Source organism: Orbicella franksi, chromosome 11 (genome assembly GCF_964199315.1).
Source record: "Orbicella franksi chromosome 11, jaOrbFran1.1, whole genome shotgun sequence".
NCBI classification, from domain to species: domain Eukaryota; kingdom Metazoa; phylum Cnidaria; class Anthozoa; order Scleractinia; family Merulinidae; genus Orbicella; species Orbicella franksi.
In genome coordinates this window covers 25,611,266-25,629,293 of record NC_138155.1, presented here as the reverse complement: position 1 = coordinate 25,629,293, position 18,028 = coordinate 25,611,266, and the positions used below count along the sequence as shown (strand labels likewise).

Genomic DNA, 18,028 nt, shown 5'->3' with positions numbered 1-18,028 from the left:
TTTGCGCAGCCTGGTCCCGCTTCTCTGCAGTGTCTAAGTAAGCTATATTTCGGGCAGCATGCACGTAACCAAGCTTGCGATTTTTTTCCCTGTTTATTTCGATGAAAGACAAGTCTGTTGCCAGTTACTTTCAAGTCCTCAAAACTCGAAAATATGGTTAAAGCCTTTGGAAATCAAGTCTAAGTAAGTCAAAATCAAAGTGTGCCGCATTTTTCCAAGTGTGGCGCATTGTTTCAAGTGTGGCGCATTTTTCTAAGTGTGCCGCACTTTTTTCAAGTGTGCCGCATTTTTCCAAGTGTGCCGCCTTTTTGTTTATATAGAGCTCACGTGAAAGAAACACAACACATCTTTTTCAAATATTATGTACTTTTTTTGCAGTTCTTGATCAATTTCAATCTCTCTCCTTCATTTTTAAAATGCATTCGGCAGCGTTTGTAAACCCTTAAGATCCGTTATTTCATAGTTCTTAGCCTACTGGATACAAATTAATAAAGACAGTGTACAACAAAAAGAAATAATAAGCTGCATATATTTTACGATCAGCCAGATTTGTGTTCTTTCTTAGAATGTCTTTTTATCCCTAACTCGTTTGAAACAAAAAACAAAACAAAAAAACAAAACAAAACAAAAAAAAGAAGAAGCTTGCACGAAAAAAAAAGGAGTCCAACACAAATATAAAAAATAAGGAGTCTCCCTATGGGGGCTGACACCATGTCCTTCCGAACCGAAGCTCGGAAATGTAACCACTGGGCTACAGGATGACTCCTTGAATTGGGTAGCAAATTTAATGGTACCTATAAACAAATGAAATGTAGTTTTATTGGCAGCCTCATCTTGCATTGCTTTGGAAAATACGCAAGGAAAAAAATGAAAGACCTTGATTAAGTTATAGAGTCTTTTTGGAATCCCTTATTAAAAAAACAGACAAACAAAAACGCATTTCCATCAAGGTCCGTTCTTTTGTAGATCTTCGCCTACTGGATATCGATACAAGCTAATAAAGAGAGCTGACATCAAAAAATAAATAATAAGCTGAATACATTTTACGGTCAGCCAAGTTTCTTGTCCTTTCTTAAAAGATCTTTTCATCCCTAACTTGGTTGAAACAAAAAAAAGAAGATTGCGCGAAAAAAGAAAGGAGTCCAACACAAATATGAAAAAAAAAAGGAGTCCCCCTATGGGGGCTGACACCATGTCCTTCCGAACCGAAGCTCGGAAATGTAACCACTGGGCTACAGGGGGACTCCTTGAATTGGGTAGCAAATTTAACGCACCTATATGCACATAAACTGTAGTTTTTATTGACAGCCTCATCTTGCTTTGGAAAATGTGCGATGAAAAAAACCAAGGTTCTTGCATTAGTTATCGGTTTTTATTGGTCCATTATTAAATCTTTTTCAAATTAAAAAAAAAAAAATGACCTCCCAATTAAGATCAGTACTTTTGCAGGTCTTTGCCTATCGGATACAAGGTAATAAAGAGCGGCTTAAATGAAAAAAGACATGGCAACATGGTTATATTTTACGGTCAGCCCCTTATAAAAAGTTGACTCATTGCGTTGGTTTATATTGTACTAAACGCTGGCTTTAAACTAATGAAACTTCCCGAACGATCAGATATTGTTCATTAACCGAATTGCTGAAAAAAAGTGCTTGATCTTTTGCAGAAATCGTCTTTTTCCAAAGATTTTTTTGCTTGATAATGTTTGGGGCCACTAAACTGAAAATTGAAACACGACTTATCACTACAAATGGTTTCTCTCCGTGTACTATTAAAAGAGTCTTTTGTGTCTTGAGTGTCTTTCTTTGTGTCTTGAGTGTCTTTCTTTGTGTCTTGAGTGTCTTTCTTTGTGTCTTGAGTGTCTTTCTTTGTGTCTTGAGTGTCTTGAGGACGTCCGTCTCAAATTGTTGCTCCTGGCTTGTGATTGGCCCCGTCCACACCGCGCTGGAGAAATTTGAAAACGGCGTTTTACTCTGAAAACGCATCCAATATTTTCCATCCACACTACGCCTGAAAAAAATAATTTGAAATAATTTGAAATAATTTGAAAATGCAACAATCATCGGTCATTTTGGATTTGTGTTTGAGTAAAACTTGGGCAGGAAAATCACATAATTATAGCGTTCACATCGTTTTCGAAAAACACCGTTTTCAAAATGTTTTCGGTCCAACCTAAACAGGCAGCCAGCGTTTTCAAATTTCGCTGGTGTAGTGGGGACGGGACCGTTGTGTGAGTTTTAACTACCTTCTTAAACATCTAGTCAAGTAGTGTTAGTAGGCCTAGAGGAGTGACATAGAGTATATTGTAATGCAAACTACCTAAAGTAATTAGTATCGGATTGTCATCTGATACTGCGTGAGTGAGCTATATTTCGGCCACCATGCACATAACCAGGCTTTCGATTATTTTTCGCTTGTCGATTTCACAAAAGGACAACGTCTTCTCGACTTAGTTTCAAGTCCCTAGGGCTCGCAAATATTGTCCAAGCTCTTAAAAATCATGTCTAAGTAGGTCAAAATCAAAGTTTGCGCAGCCTGGTCCCGCTTCTCTGCAGTGTCTAAGTAAGCTATATTTCGGGCAGCATGCACGTAACCAAGCTTGCGATTTTTTTCCCTGTTTATTTCGATGAAAGACAAGTCTGTTGCCAGTTACTTTCAAGTCCTCAAAACTCGAAAATATGGTTAAAGCCTTTGGAAATCAAGTCTAAGTAAGTCAAAATCAAAGTGTGCCGCATTTTTCCAAGTGTGGCGCATTGTTTCAAGTGTGGCGCATTTTTCTAAGTGTGCCGCACTTTTTTCAAGTGTGCCGCATTTTTCCAAGTGTGCCGCCTTTTTGTTTATATAGAGCTCACGTGAAAGAAACACAACACATCTTTTTCAAATATTATGTACTTTTTTTGCAGTTCTTGATCAATTTCAATCTCTCTCCTTCATTTTTAAAATGCATTCGGCGGCGTTTGTAAACCCTTAAGATCCGTTATTTCATAGTTCTTAGCCTACTGGATACAAATTAATAAAGACAGTGTACAACAAAAAGAAATAATAAGCTGCATATATTTTACGATCAGCCAGATTTGTGTTCTTTCTTAGAATGTCTTTTTATCCCTAACTCGTTTGAAACAAAAAACAAAACAAAAAAAACAAAACAAAACAAAAAAAAGAAGAAGCTTGCACGAAAAAAAAAGGAGTCCAACACAAATATAAAAAATAAGGAGTCCCCCTATGGGGGCTGACACCATGTCCTTCCGAACCGAAGCTCGGAAATGTAACCACTGGGCTACAGGATGACTCCTTGAATTGGGTAGCAAATTTAATGGTACCTATAAACAAATGAAATGTAGTTTTATTGGCAGCCTCATCTTGCATTGCTTTGGAAAATACGCAAGGAAAAAAATGAAAGACCTTGATTAAGTTATAGAGTCTTTTTGGAATCCCTTATTAAAAAAACAGACAAACAAAAACGCATTTCCATCAAGGTCCGTTCTTTTGTAGATCTTCGCCTACTGGATATCGATACAAGCTAATAAAGAGAGCTGACATCAAAAAATAAATAATAAGCTGAATACATTTTACGGTCAGCCAAGTTTCTTGTCCTTTCTTAAAAGATCTTTTCATCCCTAACTTGGTTGAAACAAAAAAAAGAAGATTGCGCGAAAAAAGAAAGGAGTCCAACACAAATATGAAAAAAAAAAGGAGTCCCCCTATGGGGGCTGACACCATGTCCTTCCGAACCGAAGCTCGGAAATGTAACCACTGGGCTACAGGGGGACTCCTTGAATTGGGTAGCAAATTTAACGCACCTATATGCACATAAACTGTAGTTTTTATTGACAGCCTCATCTTGCTTTGGAAAATGTGCGATGAAAAAAACCAAGGTTCTTGCATTAGTTATCGGTTTTTATTGGTCCATTATTAAATCTTTTTCAAATTAAAAAAAAAAAATGACCTCCCAATTAAGATCAGTACTTTTGCAGGTCTTTGCCTATCGGATACAAGGTAATAAAGAGCGGCTTAAATGAAAAAAGACATGGCAACATGGTTATATTTTACGGTCAGCCCCTTATAAAAAGTTGACTCATTGCGTTGGTTTATATTGTACTAAACGCTGGCTTTAAACTAATGAAACTTCCCGAACGATCAGATATTGTTCATTAACCGAATTGCTGAAAAAAAGTGCTTGATCTTTTGCAGAAATCGTCTTTTTCCAAAGATTTTTTTGCTTGATAATGTTTGGGGCCACTAAACTGAAAATTGAAACACGACTTATCACTACAAATGGTTTCTCTCCGTGTACTATTAAAAGAGTCTTTTGTGTCTTGAGTGTCTTTCTTTGTGTCTTGAGTGTCTTTCTTTGTGTCTTGAGTGTCTTTCTTTGTGTCTTGAGTGTCTTTCTTTGTGTCTTGAGTGTCTTTCTTTGTGTCTTGAGTGTCTTGAGGACGTCCGTCTCAAATTGTTGCTCCTGGCTTGTGATTGGCCCGTCCACACCGCGCTGGAGAAATTTGAAAACGGCGTTTTACTCTGAAAACGCATCCAATATTTTCCATCCACACTACGCCTGAAAAAAATAATTTGAAATAATTTGAAATAATTTGAAAATGCAACAATCACCGGTCATTTTGGATTTGTGTTTGAGTAAAACTTGGGCAGGAAAATCACATAATTATAGCGTTCACATCGTTTTCGAAAAACACCGTTTTCAAAATGTTTTCGGTCCAACCTAAACAGGCAGCCAGCGTTTTCAAATTTCGCTGGTGTAGTGGGGACGGGACCGTTGTGTGAGTTTTAACTACCTTCTTAAACATCTAGTCAAGTAGTGTTAGTAGGCCTAGAGGAGTGACATAGAGTATATTGTAATGCAAACTACCTAAAGTAATTAGTATCGGATTGTCATCTGATACTGCGTGAGTGAGCTATATTTCGGCCACCATGCACATAACCAGGCTTTCGATTATTTTTCGCTTGTCGATTTCACAAAAGGACAACGTCTTCTCGACTTAGTTTCAAGTCCCTAGGGCTCGCAAATATTGTCCAAGCTCTTAAAAATCATGTCTAAGTAGGTCAAAATCAAAGTTTGCGCAGCCTGGTCCCGCTTCTCTGCAGTGTCTAAGTAAGCTATATTTCGGGCAGCATGCACGTAACCAAGCTTGCGATTTTTTTCCCTGTTTATTTCGATGAAAGACAAGTCTGTTGCCAGTTACTTTCAAGTCCTCAAAACTCGAAAATATGGTTAAAGCCTTTGGAAATCAAGTCTAAGTAAGTCAAAATCAAAGTGTGCCGCATTTTTCCAAGTGTGGCGCATTGTTTCAAGTGTGGCGCATTTTTCTAAGTGTGCCGCACTTTTTTCAAGTGTGCCGCATTTTTCCAAGTGTGCCGCCTTTTTGTTTATATAGAGCTCACGTGAAAGAAACACAACACATCTTTTTCAAATATTATGTACTTTTTTTGCAGTTCTTGATCAATTTCAATCTCTCTCCTTCATTTTTAAAATGCATTCGGCGGCGTTTGTAAACCCTTAAGATCCGTTATTTCATAGTTCTTAGCCTACTGGATACAAATTAATAAAGACAGTGTACAACAAAAAGAAATAATAAGCTGCATATATTTTACGATCAGCCAGATTTGTGTTCTTTCTTAGAATGTCTTTTTATCCCTAACTCGTTTGAAACAAAAAACAAAACAAAAAAAACAAAACAAAACAAAAAAAAGAAGAAGCTTGCACGAAAAAAAAAGGAGTCCAACACAAATATAAAAAATAAGGAGTCCCCCTATGGGGGCTGACACCATGTCCTTCCGAACCGAAGCTCGGAAATGTAACCACTGGGCTACAGGATGACTCCTTGAATTGGGTAGCAAATTTAATGGTACCTATAAACAAATGAAATGTAGTTTTATTGGCAGCCTCATCTTGCATTGCTTTGGAAAATACGCAAGGAAAAAAATGAAAGACCTTGATTAAGTTATAGAGTCTTTTTGGAATCCCTTATTAAAAAAACAGACAAACAAAAACGCATTTCCATCAAGGTCCGTTCTTTTGTAGATCTTCGCCTACTGGATATCGATACAAGCTAATAAAGAGAGCTGACATCAAAAAATAAATAATAAGCTGAATACATTTTACGGTCAGCCAAGTTTCTTGTCCTTTCTTAAAAGATCTTTTCATCCCTAACTTGGTTGAAACAAAAAAAAGAAGATTGCGCGAAAAAAGAAAGGAGTCCAACACAAATATGAAAAAAAAAAGGAGTCCCCCTATGGGGGCTGACACCATGTCCTTCCGAACCGAAGCTCGGAAATGTAACCACTGGGCTACAGGGGGACTCCTTGAATTGGGTAGCAAATTTAACGCACCTATATGCACATAAACTGTAGTTTTTATTGACAGCCTCATCTTGCTTTGGAAAATGTGCGATGAAAAAAACCAAGGTTCTTGCATTAGTTATCGGTTTTTATTGGTCCATTATTAAATCTTTTTCAAATTAAAAAAAAAAAAATGACCTCCCAATTAAGATCAGTACTTTTGCAGGTCTTTGCCTATCGGATACAAGGTAATAAAGAGCGGCTTAAATGAAAAAAGACATGGCAACATGGTTATATTTTACGGTCAGCCCCTTATAAAAAGTTGACTCATTGCGTTAGTTTATATTGTGCTAAACACTGGCTTTAAACTAATGAAACTTCCCGAACGATAAGATGTTGTTCATTAACCGAATTGTTGAAAAAAAGTGCTTGATCTTTTGCAGAAATCGTCTTTTTCCAAAGATTTTTTTGCTTGATAATGCTTGGGGCCACTAAACTGAAAATTGAAACACGACTTATCAATACAAATGGTTTCTCTCCGTGTACTATTAAAAGAGTATTTTGTAAAGTGTCTTGAGGACGTCGGTCTCGCATTGTTGCTCCTGGCTTGTGATTGGCCCCGTCAACACCACGCTGGAGAAATTTGAAAACGCATCCAATGTTTTCCATCCACACTACGCCTGAAAAATAATTTGAAAATGTAATAATCACCGGTCATTTTGGATTTGTGTTTGAGTAAAACTCGGGCAGGGAAATCACATAATCATAGCGTCCACATCGTTTTCGAAAAACACCGTTTTGAAAATGTTTTCGGTCCAACCTAAACAGGCAGCCAGCGTTTTCAAATTTCTCTGGTGTAGTGGGAACGGGACCGTTGTGTGAGTTTTTACTACCTTCTTAAACATCTAGTCAAGTAGTGTTAGTAGGCCTAGAGGAGTGAAATAGAGTATATTGTAATGCAAACTACCTAAAGTAATTAGTATCGGATTGTCATGTGATACTGCGTGAGTGAGCTATATTTCGGCCACCATGTACATAACCAGGCTTTCGATTATTTTTCGCTTGTCGATTTCACAAAAGGACAACGTCTTCTCGACTTAGTTTCAAGTCCCTAGGGCTCGCAAAAATTGTCCAAGCTCTTAAAAATCATGTCTAAGTAGGTCAAAATCAAAGTTTGCGCAGCCCGGTGCTGCGTGAGTGAGCTATATTTCGGCCACCATGCACATAACCAGGCTTTCGATTATTTTTCGCTTGTCGATTTCACTAAAGGACAAGGTCTTCTCGACTTAGTCTTAAGTCCCTAGGGCTCGCAAATATTGTCCAAGCTCTTAAAAATCATGTCTAAGTAGGTCAAAATCAAAGTTTGCGCAGCCTGGTCCCGCTTCTCTGCAGTGTCTAAGTAAGCTATATTTCGGGCAGCATGCACGTAACCAAGCTTGCGACTTTTCCCCCTGTTTATTTCGATGAAAGACAAGTCTTTTGCCAGTTACTTTCAAGTCCTTAAAACTCGAAAATATGGTTAAAGCCTTTGGAAATCAAGTCTAAGTAAGTGAAAATCAAAGTGCGCCGCATTTTTCCAAGTGTGGCGCATTGTTTCAAGTGTGGCGCATTTTTCTAAGTGTGGCGCATTTTTGAAATATACTGCATTTTTCCCATTGTGCCGCATTTTTCCAAGTGTGCCCTATTTTTCCAAAATTGCCGCAGTTTTCCAAGTGTGGCGCATTTTTCCAAGTGTGGCGCATTTTTCCAAGTGTGCCGCACTTTTTTCAAGTGTGCCGCATTTTTCCAAGTGTGCCGCATTTTTGAAATATACTGCATTTTTCCCATTGTGCCGCATTTTTCCAAGTGTACCGTATTTTTTCCAAAATTGCTGCAGTTTTCCAAGCGTGGCGCATTTTTCCAAGTGTGGCGCATTTTTCCAAGTGTGGCGCATTTTTCCAAGTGTGCCGCACTTTTTTCAAGTGTGCCGCATTTTTCCCATTGTGCCGCATTTTTCCAAGTGTGCCGTATTTTTTCCAAAATTGCCGCAGTTTTCCACGTATGGCACATTTTTCCAAGTGTGCCGAATTTTTTTCCCAAGTAGGCCGCATTTTTGTCAAGTGCGCCTCATTTTTCCAAGTGTGGCGCATTTTTCGAAGTGTGCCGCATTTTTTTCAAAGGTACCGCATTTTTTTAAGTGTGGCGCATTTTTCCAAGTGTGCCGCAGTTTTCCTAGTGTCCCGTATTTCTTTAAGTGTGCCGTATTTTTCCAAGTGTGCCGCATTTTTTAAGTATACGGCATTTTTTCCAGTGTGCCGCATTTTTCCAAGTGTACCGCATTTTGCCGAGTGTGCCGCATTTTACTAAGTGTGCCGCATTTTTCCAGGTGTTCCGCATTTTTCCAATTTGCAGCATTTTTTCCAGTGTGCCGCATTTTTCCCATGGTGTCGCATGTCTTCAAGTATGCCGCATTTTTCCAAAATTGCCGCAGTTTTCCAATTGTGGCGCATTTTTCCAAGTGTGGCGCATTTTTCCAAGTGTGCCGCACTTTTTTCAAGTGTGCCGCATTTTTCCCATTGTGCCGCATTTTTCCAAGTGTGCCGTATTTTTTCCAAAATTGCCGCAGTTTTCCACGTATGGCACATTTTTCCAAGTGTGCCGCATTTTTCCAAGTAGGCCGCATTTTTGTCAAGTGCGCCTCATTTTTCCAAGTGTGGCGCATTTTTCGAAGTGTGCCGCATTTTTTTCAAAGGTACCGCATTTTTTTAAGTGTGGCGCATTTTTCCAAGTGTGCCGCATTTTTCCTAGTGTCCCGTATTTCTTTAAGTGTGCCGTATTTTTCCAAGTGTGCCGCATTTTTTAAGTATACGGCATTTTTTCCAGTGTGCCGCATTTTTCCAAGTGTACCGCATTTTGCCGAGTGTGCCGCATTTTACTAAGTGTGCCGCATTTTTCCAGGTGTTCCGCATTTTTCCAATTTGCAGCATTTTTTCCAGTGTGCTGCATTTTTCCCATGGTGCCGCATGTCTTCAAGTATGCCGGATTTTTCCAAGTGTGCCGCATTTTCCCAACTGTGCCTCATTTTTTCAACTCTCACCCATTTTTTTCAACTGCGCCTTATTTTTGCAAGTGTGCTGCATTTTCCAAGTGTGAATAAATTTCGCGTAACTCGTAGATGGGCTGGCAAATTATCGTAAATTTCGCAGTTTTCTTAAATTTTGTAATTTTTGGTAACTTTGGACGGGCGTTCCTTCCAACCCTTTGAATAAATTGCGTACATTTCCTCGATAGTATAGCGAATTATCTTAAATTTCGCAGTTCTTGTAAATTTTGTGATTTTCGCAATTTTCGTAACCTTGGACAACAACAACAACAACAACAACCATTTGTTTGTACTCACAATTTATAAAATAATTACAATAAACATTAAATTAGTATAGAGTACTGCCTGCCCAAAATAACCATAAGGGCTAAAAAGAATGGGCAGAATGGACGGGCCTTCCTTGCAACCCATAGAATAAATCTCATGTAACTGGTAGATGGGCTGGCAAATTATCGGAAACCTAAATAAGGTGTAATAAACGACGGACTAAGGGTGAAACTACGAAGGCATTTTATTCAACTAGATTCGATCGGATAATCGTGGCTCTCACACTCCTGGGCTACCGCGCCTAACTTGGTAACCATCACTTGGCACTAGGTACTAGACCTACACTATCCCCTTCTTGGAAAGGACGATGTCCCAAAACAAAATGTCAGCAAAAATCTACATTGAAATTTAAGGACCATCCGACAGGTCCTAAACTCGACGACAAATTAAAAGTCTAAATGATAGTCCTGCACCCAGGCGGGTGCGCGCCTTTCTCTTTGTGACCTTCGGGGTCCGGGGTCCTCAGAGGGGGCTCCGACATCAGCATTCATCGGGAAAACGTCATCTTCCAGGATGATTACTCCAGGACCATTGGCAACCTTTGTCGTAGAAGGAAGCGAGACTCCAGTAGGTACTGGATCAGCCATAATCCAGCTTTCATCCCTGTCACAAGTCCCGTTGAAGGGTTTCAGCTGGTTGAAATGTACTACCCTCCTCTGGATCCTGGAGTAGCTTCCAGGGGCTCCAGAGTACTTGATCCTGTAAACTACGTCATTCAGCCGTTTGATAACTTTCCAAGGGCCCGTCCATGGTCTATTCAGTTTCATACACCTGCCCCTACGTGTTTGCTTGTCCAACCGCAGGACACGGTCTCCCACTTGGTAAGCTTTAGCTGTTGCCCAGCGGTCGTAGTAAGCCTTCTGAGAGCGCTGCGAAACTTTCAGCGTTTCCATAGCAGACTGGAAAGCTTGCGTCAGCCTTGACCTGAGCTGGGAAGCATAATCAGAATGATGCTGTGGCGGAGGCAGGAAGGAGTCCGGCTGATGCAAGCCACTTGGCAGGCGAAGCTCCCTACCGAATTCCAAGAAACTGGGAGTAAAACCAGTACTACTGTGAACAAAAGTGTTGTACGCCAGACATGTAGACGGGATGTGCAAATCCCAGTTCCTTTGGTCCTCCTTAACAATCTTTGCCAGCATACTATTCACTGTACGAATGCTTCGCTCCGACGCTCCATCTGACTGAGGGTGAAACGGCGTCGTTTGGGTGTTCCAGATCTCAAAGAAAGAGCATATCTCCTGGATCATTTCAGCTGTCAGGTTCTTTCCTTGATCATGGTGTATTTGTTCTGGAGCTCCATGCCGAGGAGTCCAACAGTCAAATACTTTCTTAGCAATGGTCTCAGACTTCTGGTGTCTAAGTGGGTACAGTTCAAGTCACTTGGTGAAATGATCAACCGTGACTAAACAGTACCGATATCCTTGAGAGCTCAGTGGGTATTCCACAATATCCATTGTCACCAGCTCTCCTGGACGGCGATGGACGATCGAATGCAGTGGAGCTCTTCTTGAAGGAACCGAGTTTTTCTTCTCCTAGTAAGGCAAACAGTTCCGGCACCATTCCTCTATATCCAGTGACACGGACGGCCAGAAAAACCTCTCTTTGACTCTAGCAGAAGTCTTGGCTGTTCCGAAACGACCCAGCTCGTCGTGCATCATTTGAAGGGCCCTTGATGTAAGATTTCGCGGGATAACTATTTGCTCTGAGCCAGGATCGTCACTGCAACTATGTTTGAGAATGCCATCCTTCCCCACACTCAGTTTAGGCAACTCCTTATAAAAGAACTTAAGCTCCATATCATCCACATTCACAACTGTCCTGTTGCTTTCTGACAAAGTCGAGGGACCATGCTTCCTGTGTGTCGGCCTTTACTCCTTGGACTCTACTTAAGGCATCTGCAACTGTATTCTTACTTCCCGCAATGTGGTGAACTCTGCATTGGAACTCCCTAAACTTGTCGACCCATCTCCACAACCGTCCACTGTGTTCCTTGGTTCGGGTGAGAAGCCACTTTAAAGACTCGTGGTCAGTGAACAAGTCAAACTCACGTCCAAGCAAGTATGGTCGATAGGCTTTCAGGGCCTCAATTACTGCAAGGCATTCCTTTTCCGTAATTGAATAATTGCATTCGGACTTGTTAAGTTTCCGCCCTCCAAAAGCCACCGGTCTTCTACCCCCACTGATATCAGACTGCTCTAGGACAAAACCAGTTGCTTTGTCAGATGCATCACAAGAAACCAGGAAACTTCCCTGTCTATCTGGAAGTTTCAAAGTCACTGAAGCACACAGACTTTCCTTAAGCTGTTTGAAAGCCCTTTCACATTGAGATGTCCATACAAATTCCGGTTTGTTCAGGAGTTCATGAAGTGGAACTGCAATGCGTGCGAAACCCTTCACAAACCGTCTCCAAAATGTACAAACACCAAGGAACCGGCGAAGTTCTGCTTCATCTTGAGGGGTCTTCCAGTCTCGGATTATATCCAACTTCTCTGGTTGTGGCCGAATACCATCTTTATCAATAACATGACCAAGGAACTTGACAGACCTTGTGGCAAACTGGCACTTCTTTCCAGATAACTTAAACCCAGACTTCCTGATAGTTTGCAACAACCTCTCAACACCTCTTAAATGTTCCTCAAAACTAGAATGGAAACAAATCACATCATCCAAGTAGGCCATAACATCTTCAGTGTCCAACACTTGAAGCATGTCCTCAATTACTGCCTGGAACGTTCCTGGTGCTCCTGCGAGACCGAGCGGTACGCGACAATACCGAAACAATCCAAAGGGTGAATCAAAAGCAGTCTTGTACCTGTCCTCAGGAGCCACCTCAATCTGATGGTAGCCAGCGACCATGTCAATTGTAGTGAAAAACTTGGCATCGGCTAGCCGCTCCAGTGTTTCAGTCATGTTGAGAAGAGGATAACTGGCTACCCTTGTAGCTTCATTTAATTTCCTGTAATCGACACATATTCTCAGATCCCCCGAAGGTTTCCTCACAATGACCAGGGGACTAACCCATTCTGAGATGGATTTCTCAATAATCCCATCTTCCAACATAGCTTTCAAATCTGACTCGACTCCTTCTTGTTACGCAAAGGGACTCTACGAAGCTGCTGTTTGACTGGACTAGCACCTGCTTTCAGGGGGCTGTGATGCTGAACCCCTTCGGAATATTTCCCAATGTCACGTTTACCCTTTGAAAAAACATCAGCATAACAAAGCAGTAAATTTTCGAGTTGTTCTTTCTGAACACCATTAAGGTCGCTGTCTGTCAAGTCAATGCCAAGTTCCTCCAAATTTCCTTTAGGCAAGTCACTTTTGACATACGACACAGTTGGGCAATCAGTTCCCGAAGCACGATTCAAAGGTTCTGAACAGTCATCAATGTCAGAAAGAATCCCAACTTTCTGGTTCTTGAGCAGCATTACACTCTTATCAGACAAATTAAGAGCTTTCACCCAAAACCCTCCATTCTTGTCACCATCGACAACAGTTTTCGACAACAACACCCCACCAGGGGCTCTTGCGGACTCGAACAGCCCAGTTCTGCTGTCTCCATCCTTAGTCCGTATAGGAATCGGGACCTGATGTCTTGCAGGCAATTCTACTGTGCACCTGGCCACTACGGGAGAATAGTTCTCAACCAAAACATTACTGCATTTGCGATTATCGACTAGGGGTATTTTCCAATCATCTAACCACAGGGCACCACCTCAAACCCCCCAAGAAGTCCTGTGATGACTCTCAATGAAATGTGCTCCTGGCACAGAGTCCCTGAGGTTATCGACTACGAGAAATTTCCACTGCGTTTGAACACCCCCCAGCTCCAACAGTACTTCTGCTTCCCCACGAACTGTAATGGCTGGTGTGTAATTGAAACAGGAGGGACTTGTGAATCCTTGACTGCCAACCCAGGAGTACTTGAAGATATCAGGCTCACCTCAGCACCAGTATCAACTAGGAAAACTGACTTCTCTCCATTCACAATCCCTTCAACATAATAACTCTTCCTACCTGCAGCCTTAACTTTGTGTACAGTGTTAACAGTAGGAGAACGGTATGGGTATTTGACCCCTTTACTTGCATTTAGGGCTGGAGACGGGATCCTCGGCCAGCCCCGCTCTCGTTTAAAGGTGGACAGCTACGGGCCCAGTGACCACGGCCATTGCAGGCTCTGCAGACATCAGCAGGCTTTGGTCCAGGCCTCTGCCTGCCGGTCCGTTTACCTCCTCTCCGTACTGCTGCAGGCATTGGGCCTTGGGAGCTCCTTGCAAACTGCTCTAGCTTCTGTTCCACTGCCCTACTCACAATTTCCTCAAGGTCACTGAGCTGGTTGTTAGCACTTGAAGGATTGTCAACTCCACTTGTTTCACTTACAGAAGCCACCTTTGGCACTCCACCACTCTCCTCCTCTAGTGTGGCAATCCTTTTGACAACGGTTTCAACTGGAGTACGCAGAAGATCGTCTTGCCTGATCAATATTTCCCTTTGTTCCCTCTTGAGACCGTTAACAAATTGACATAACACATCCTCAGCCTTCCTTGCCTCATAATACTGAAGAGCGCCGATTTGTTCGTTGTGTTTCCTTTTCTGTACCGCAGATGGGCTTTCTGGTAGTTCATCGACTGTACGGGGCGCATAGGCTCTGTCGTAGGCCATTCGCAGATCGGCCAGGTACGAATGAAGTGGTTCACCGTCTTTACGGATCCTGGAATTAAAATCTCTCTTGTATTTCAACAAGGCCAGTCCTCCCTCGTATCTCTGCTTCAAAGCCTTGGACAATTCGCAAAAACTCTTCTTCACACTCTCCGACTGTTGGTGATAAAAGGCTTTTGCATCGTCTTTCAAATACACAGCCAAGTACTGGCCTGCTTTCTCGTCCGTCCACTCGTTAACTGTCACGTAGATCTCGAAGTCCTGCAGAAATTCATGCACATTTTCTTGCCCTAAAAATTTCGCTTCAGGCAGAACTACTCGGTGCGTTCCCATATCGCTGCCACCAGTGTAATAAACGACGGACGAAGGCTAAAACTACGAAGGCATTTTATTAAACTAGATACGATCGGATAATCGTGGCTCTCACACTCCTGGGCTACCGCGCCTAGCTTGGTGACCATCACTTGGCGCTAGGTACTAGACCTACAAAGGTAAAACAAGGATTACATCTTTTTGGGGGAACTGTGACAGTAGGTTCTGAAGGCCTGTCCTTGTGTTTGTTCAGTACATCCTCCTCTCAGATAACCATTTTGAAGCAAGTAATTCTTAAGATCAGATAGAGTCGACTGCAATAAAGTGGATTTTGAATAGATGCGTAAGCAACGATAGGCAAGTGTTCGGATTAGATTGATCTTACACTTTCTAGGAGTAAAGGAGTCCCACTTGGTGTAAAGACCAGTGAAAGTCTTTTTATGATGTACAGTAGTTGAAAATGTGTTGTGATCATGCTTGATACAGACATCCAAGAATGGGATCTCTCGGTTCTCTTCAAGTTCCATGGTGAATTTGATGTTGGGATGTCTGCTGTTGAGAAAATCTAGAAATCTGGAAGCGGTGTCATTACTGTCTTTGTCTTTGCAGTGTCTAAGTAAGCTATATTTCGACCAGCATGCACATGCATAACCAAGCTTGCGATTATTTTTCCGCTGTCCATTTTGATAAAGAACAAGGCCTCTGCGAGTTAGTTTAAAGTCCCTGGAACTCGAAAATATGTTCTAAGCTCTTGGAAATCAAGTCTAAGTAGGTCAAAATCAAAGTTTGCGCAGCTCGGTCTCTGCTTCTTTGCAGTGTCCGAGTAAGCTATATTTAACCAGCATGCACATAACCAAACTTGCGATTATTTCTCCCCTGTAGATTTCGATGAAGAACAAGGATTTTGCAAGTTAGGTGTAGGTACCTGGAACTCGAAAATATGGTCCAAGCTCTTGGAAATCAAGTCTAAGTAGGTCAAAATCAAAATCTGCGCAGCGCGGTCAATGCTTCTTTGAAATTTCTGAGAAACCTATTTTTCGGCCGGCATGCACGTACTCGCCAAGCCTGCGATTATTTTTCCCCTGTCGATTTTGACAAAAGTCAAGGCTTCTGCGAGTTACTTTTAAGTTCCTGGAACTCGCAATCACGCTCCACGCTCTTGGAAATCAAGTTTAAGTAGGTCAAAATAGAAGTTTGCGCAGCCCGGTCTCTGCTTCTTTGCAGTGTCTGAGTAAGCTATATTTCGGCAAGCATGCCCATAACCAAGCTTGCGATTATTTTTCCCCTGTAGATTTCGATGAAACACAAGGATTTTTCAAGTCAGTTTCAAGTAACTGGAACTAGGAAATATAGTCCAAGCTCTGGGAAATCAAGTCTAAGTAGGTCAAAATCAAAGTTTACGCAGCCCGCTGTCTGCTTCTTTCCAGTTTCAGAGGAACCTATATTTCGGCCAGCATGCACATAACCAACCTAGCGATTATTTTTCCGCTGTCGATTTTGACAAAAGATAAGGCCTTTGCAGGGTAGTTTCAAGACCATAAAATTCCAAATATGCTCCAAGCTCTTTGAAATCAAGTCTAAGTAGGTCAAGCAGCCAGGTCTCCACCTCTTTGCAGTGTCTGAGTAGTCTATATTTCGGCCAGCATGCATATAACCAAGCTTGCGATTATTTTTTCCCTGTCGATTTCGGTGACAAACAGGGCTTTGAAAGTTAGTTTCAAGTCCCTGAACTCGGAAGTATACTCAAAGCTCTTAGAAATCAAGTCTAAGTAGGTCAAAATCTAAGTTTGCGCAGTGTCTTTGCAGTGTCTGAGCAAGTGATATTTCGGCCAGTATGTACATACCTAAGCTTGCGATTATTTTTCCAATGTCGATTTTGACGAACGACAAAGGCTTTGCGAGTTACTTTTAAGTCCCTGGAACAGGGAAATATACTCTAAGCTCTTGGAAATCAAGTCTAAGTAGCTCAAAATCAAAGTTTTGCGCAGCCCGATATACATATATATATTGAGCACTTTGTAGTAGATCAGAATTTCACTCCAGTTTTTTGGTTATAGATATATATATATCTATATATCTATATATCTATATATCTATATATCTATATATCTATATATCTATATATCTATATATCTATATATCTATATATCTATATATCTATATATCTATATATCTATATATCTATATATCTATATATCTATATATCTATATATCTATATATCTATATATCTATATATCTATATATCTATATATCTATATATCTATATATCTATATATCTATATATCTATATATCTATATATCTATATATCTATATATCTATATATCTATATATCTATATATCTATATATCTATATATCTATATATCTATATATCTATATATCTATATATCTATATATCTATATATCTATATATCTATATATCTATATATCTATATATCTATATATCTATATATCTATATATCTATATATCTATATATCTATATATCTATATATCTATATATCTATATATCTATATATCTATATATCTATATATCTATATATCTATATATCTATATATCTATATATCTATATATCTATATATCTATATATCTATATATCTATATATCTATATATCTATATATCTATATATCTATATATCTATATATCTATATATCTATATATCTATATATCTATATATCTATTTAACAAATAAAGAAGCCCCGACTGTGCTCTGTTCTGTTGTAAAGCACGCAGGAAGCGGTAGAGCACGAAAGAAGTGTAGGGGAAAACACGAGACGTAGTCGAGTGTTTTTCCCTACTTCTTGAGTGCTCTACCGCTTCCTAAGTGCTTTACAACAGAACAGAGCACAGTCGGGGCTTCTTTATTTGTTTTATGATGAGGAATCAGATAATTTCCCCACGCATTCGGCTGAATTTTCAAACCAAACTTTATTTTCCAAACGAGCAAAAGTGGCGTCAGCCGTGCACTGTTCTCTGACAAAGCACGCTAAAATAAGCCAATCACAATCCTTGTTAGAATTGTTCAAATAATTTGATTGGCTAACGAAGCGACAGCTGTCAATCACAAACTGGACTTCAGCTAAGCTTTCAGTTTCGAGAAGTTTGAGCGGCTTAGCTTTCGAGAGAAGAACGATGCCTTCAAAGTTCGCTTTTAAGTTAATTTTTAAATACGGATCTCAAGGCAGGTAAAGGTTTATAGTCCAGAGGAATCCGGCCGTATTGTGGCCCATGAAAACGAGCACTTTTCCAGTGGAAATTACGAAACGCGGAGCTCAAAGCTTGTGGATGAAAATGCGAAATGCCGGGTTGAATTTGAAAGGAGCTACAGTTATTTACGGCTTGTAGCCGCATGCA

At 40.5% G+C, this 18,028-nt stretch overlaps 2 protein-coding genes across 2 annotated transcripts in view; both read right to left on the bottom strand.

The window, feature by feature from the left end:
* The window catches only part of LOC145503211 (uncharacterized), a 285,864-nt gene that overhangs the window by 136,080 nt on the left and 131,756 nt on the right, over nucleotides 1-18,028 (bottom strand). The window lies entirely within an intron of this gene.
* Nucleotides 13,415-14,811, bottom strand: LOC145460157 (uncharacterized). The gene has a single exon (XM_081444891.1). The coding sequence runs from the start codon at nucleotides 14,693-14,695 to the stop codon at nucleotides 13,793-13,795; it is 903 nt and encodes a 300-aa protein (XP_081301017.1). The 5' UTR covers nucleotides 14,696-14,811; the 3' UTR covers nucleotides 13,415-13,792.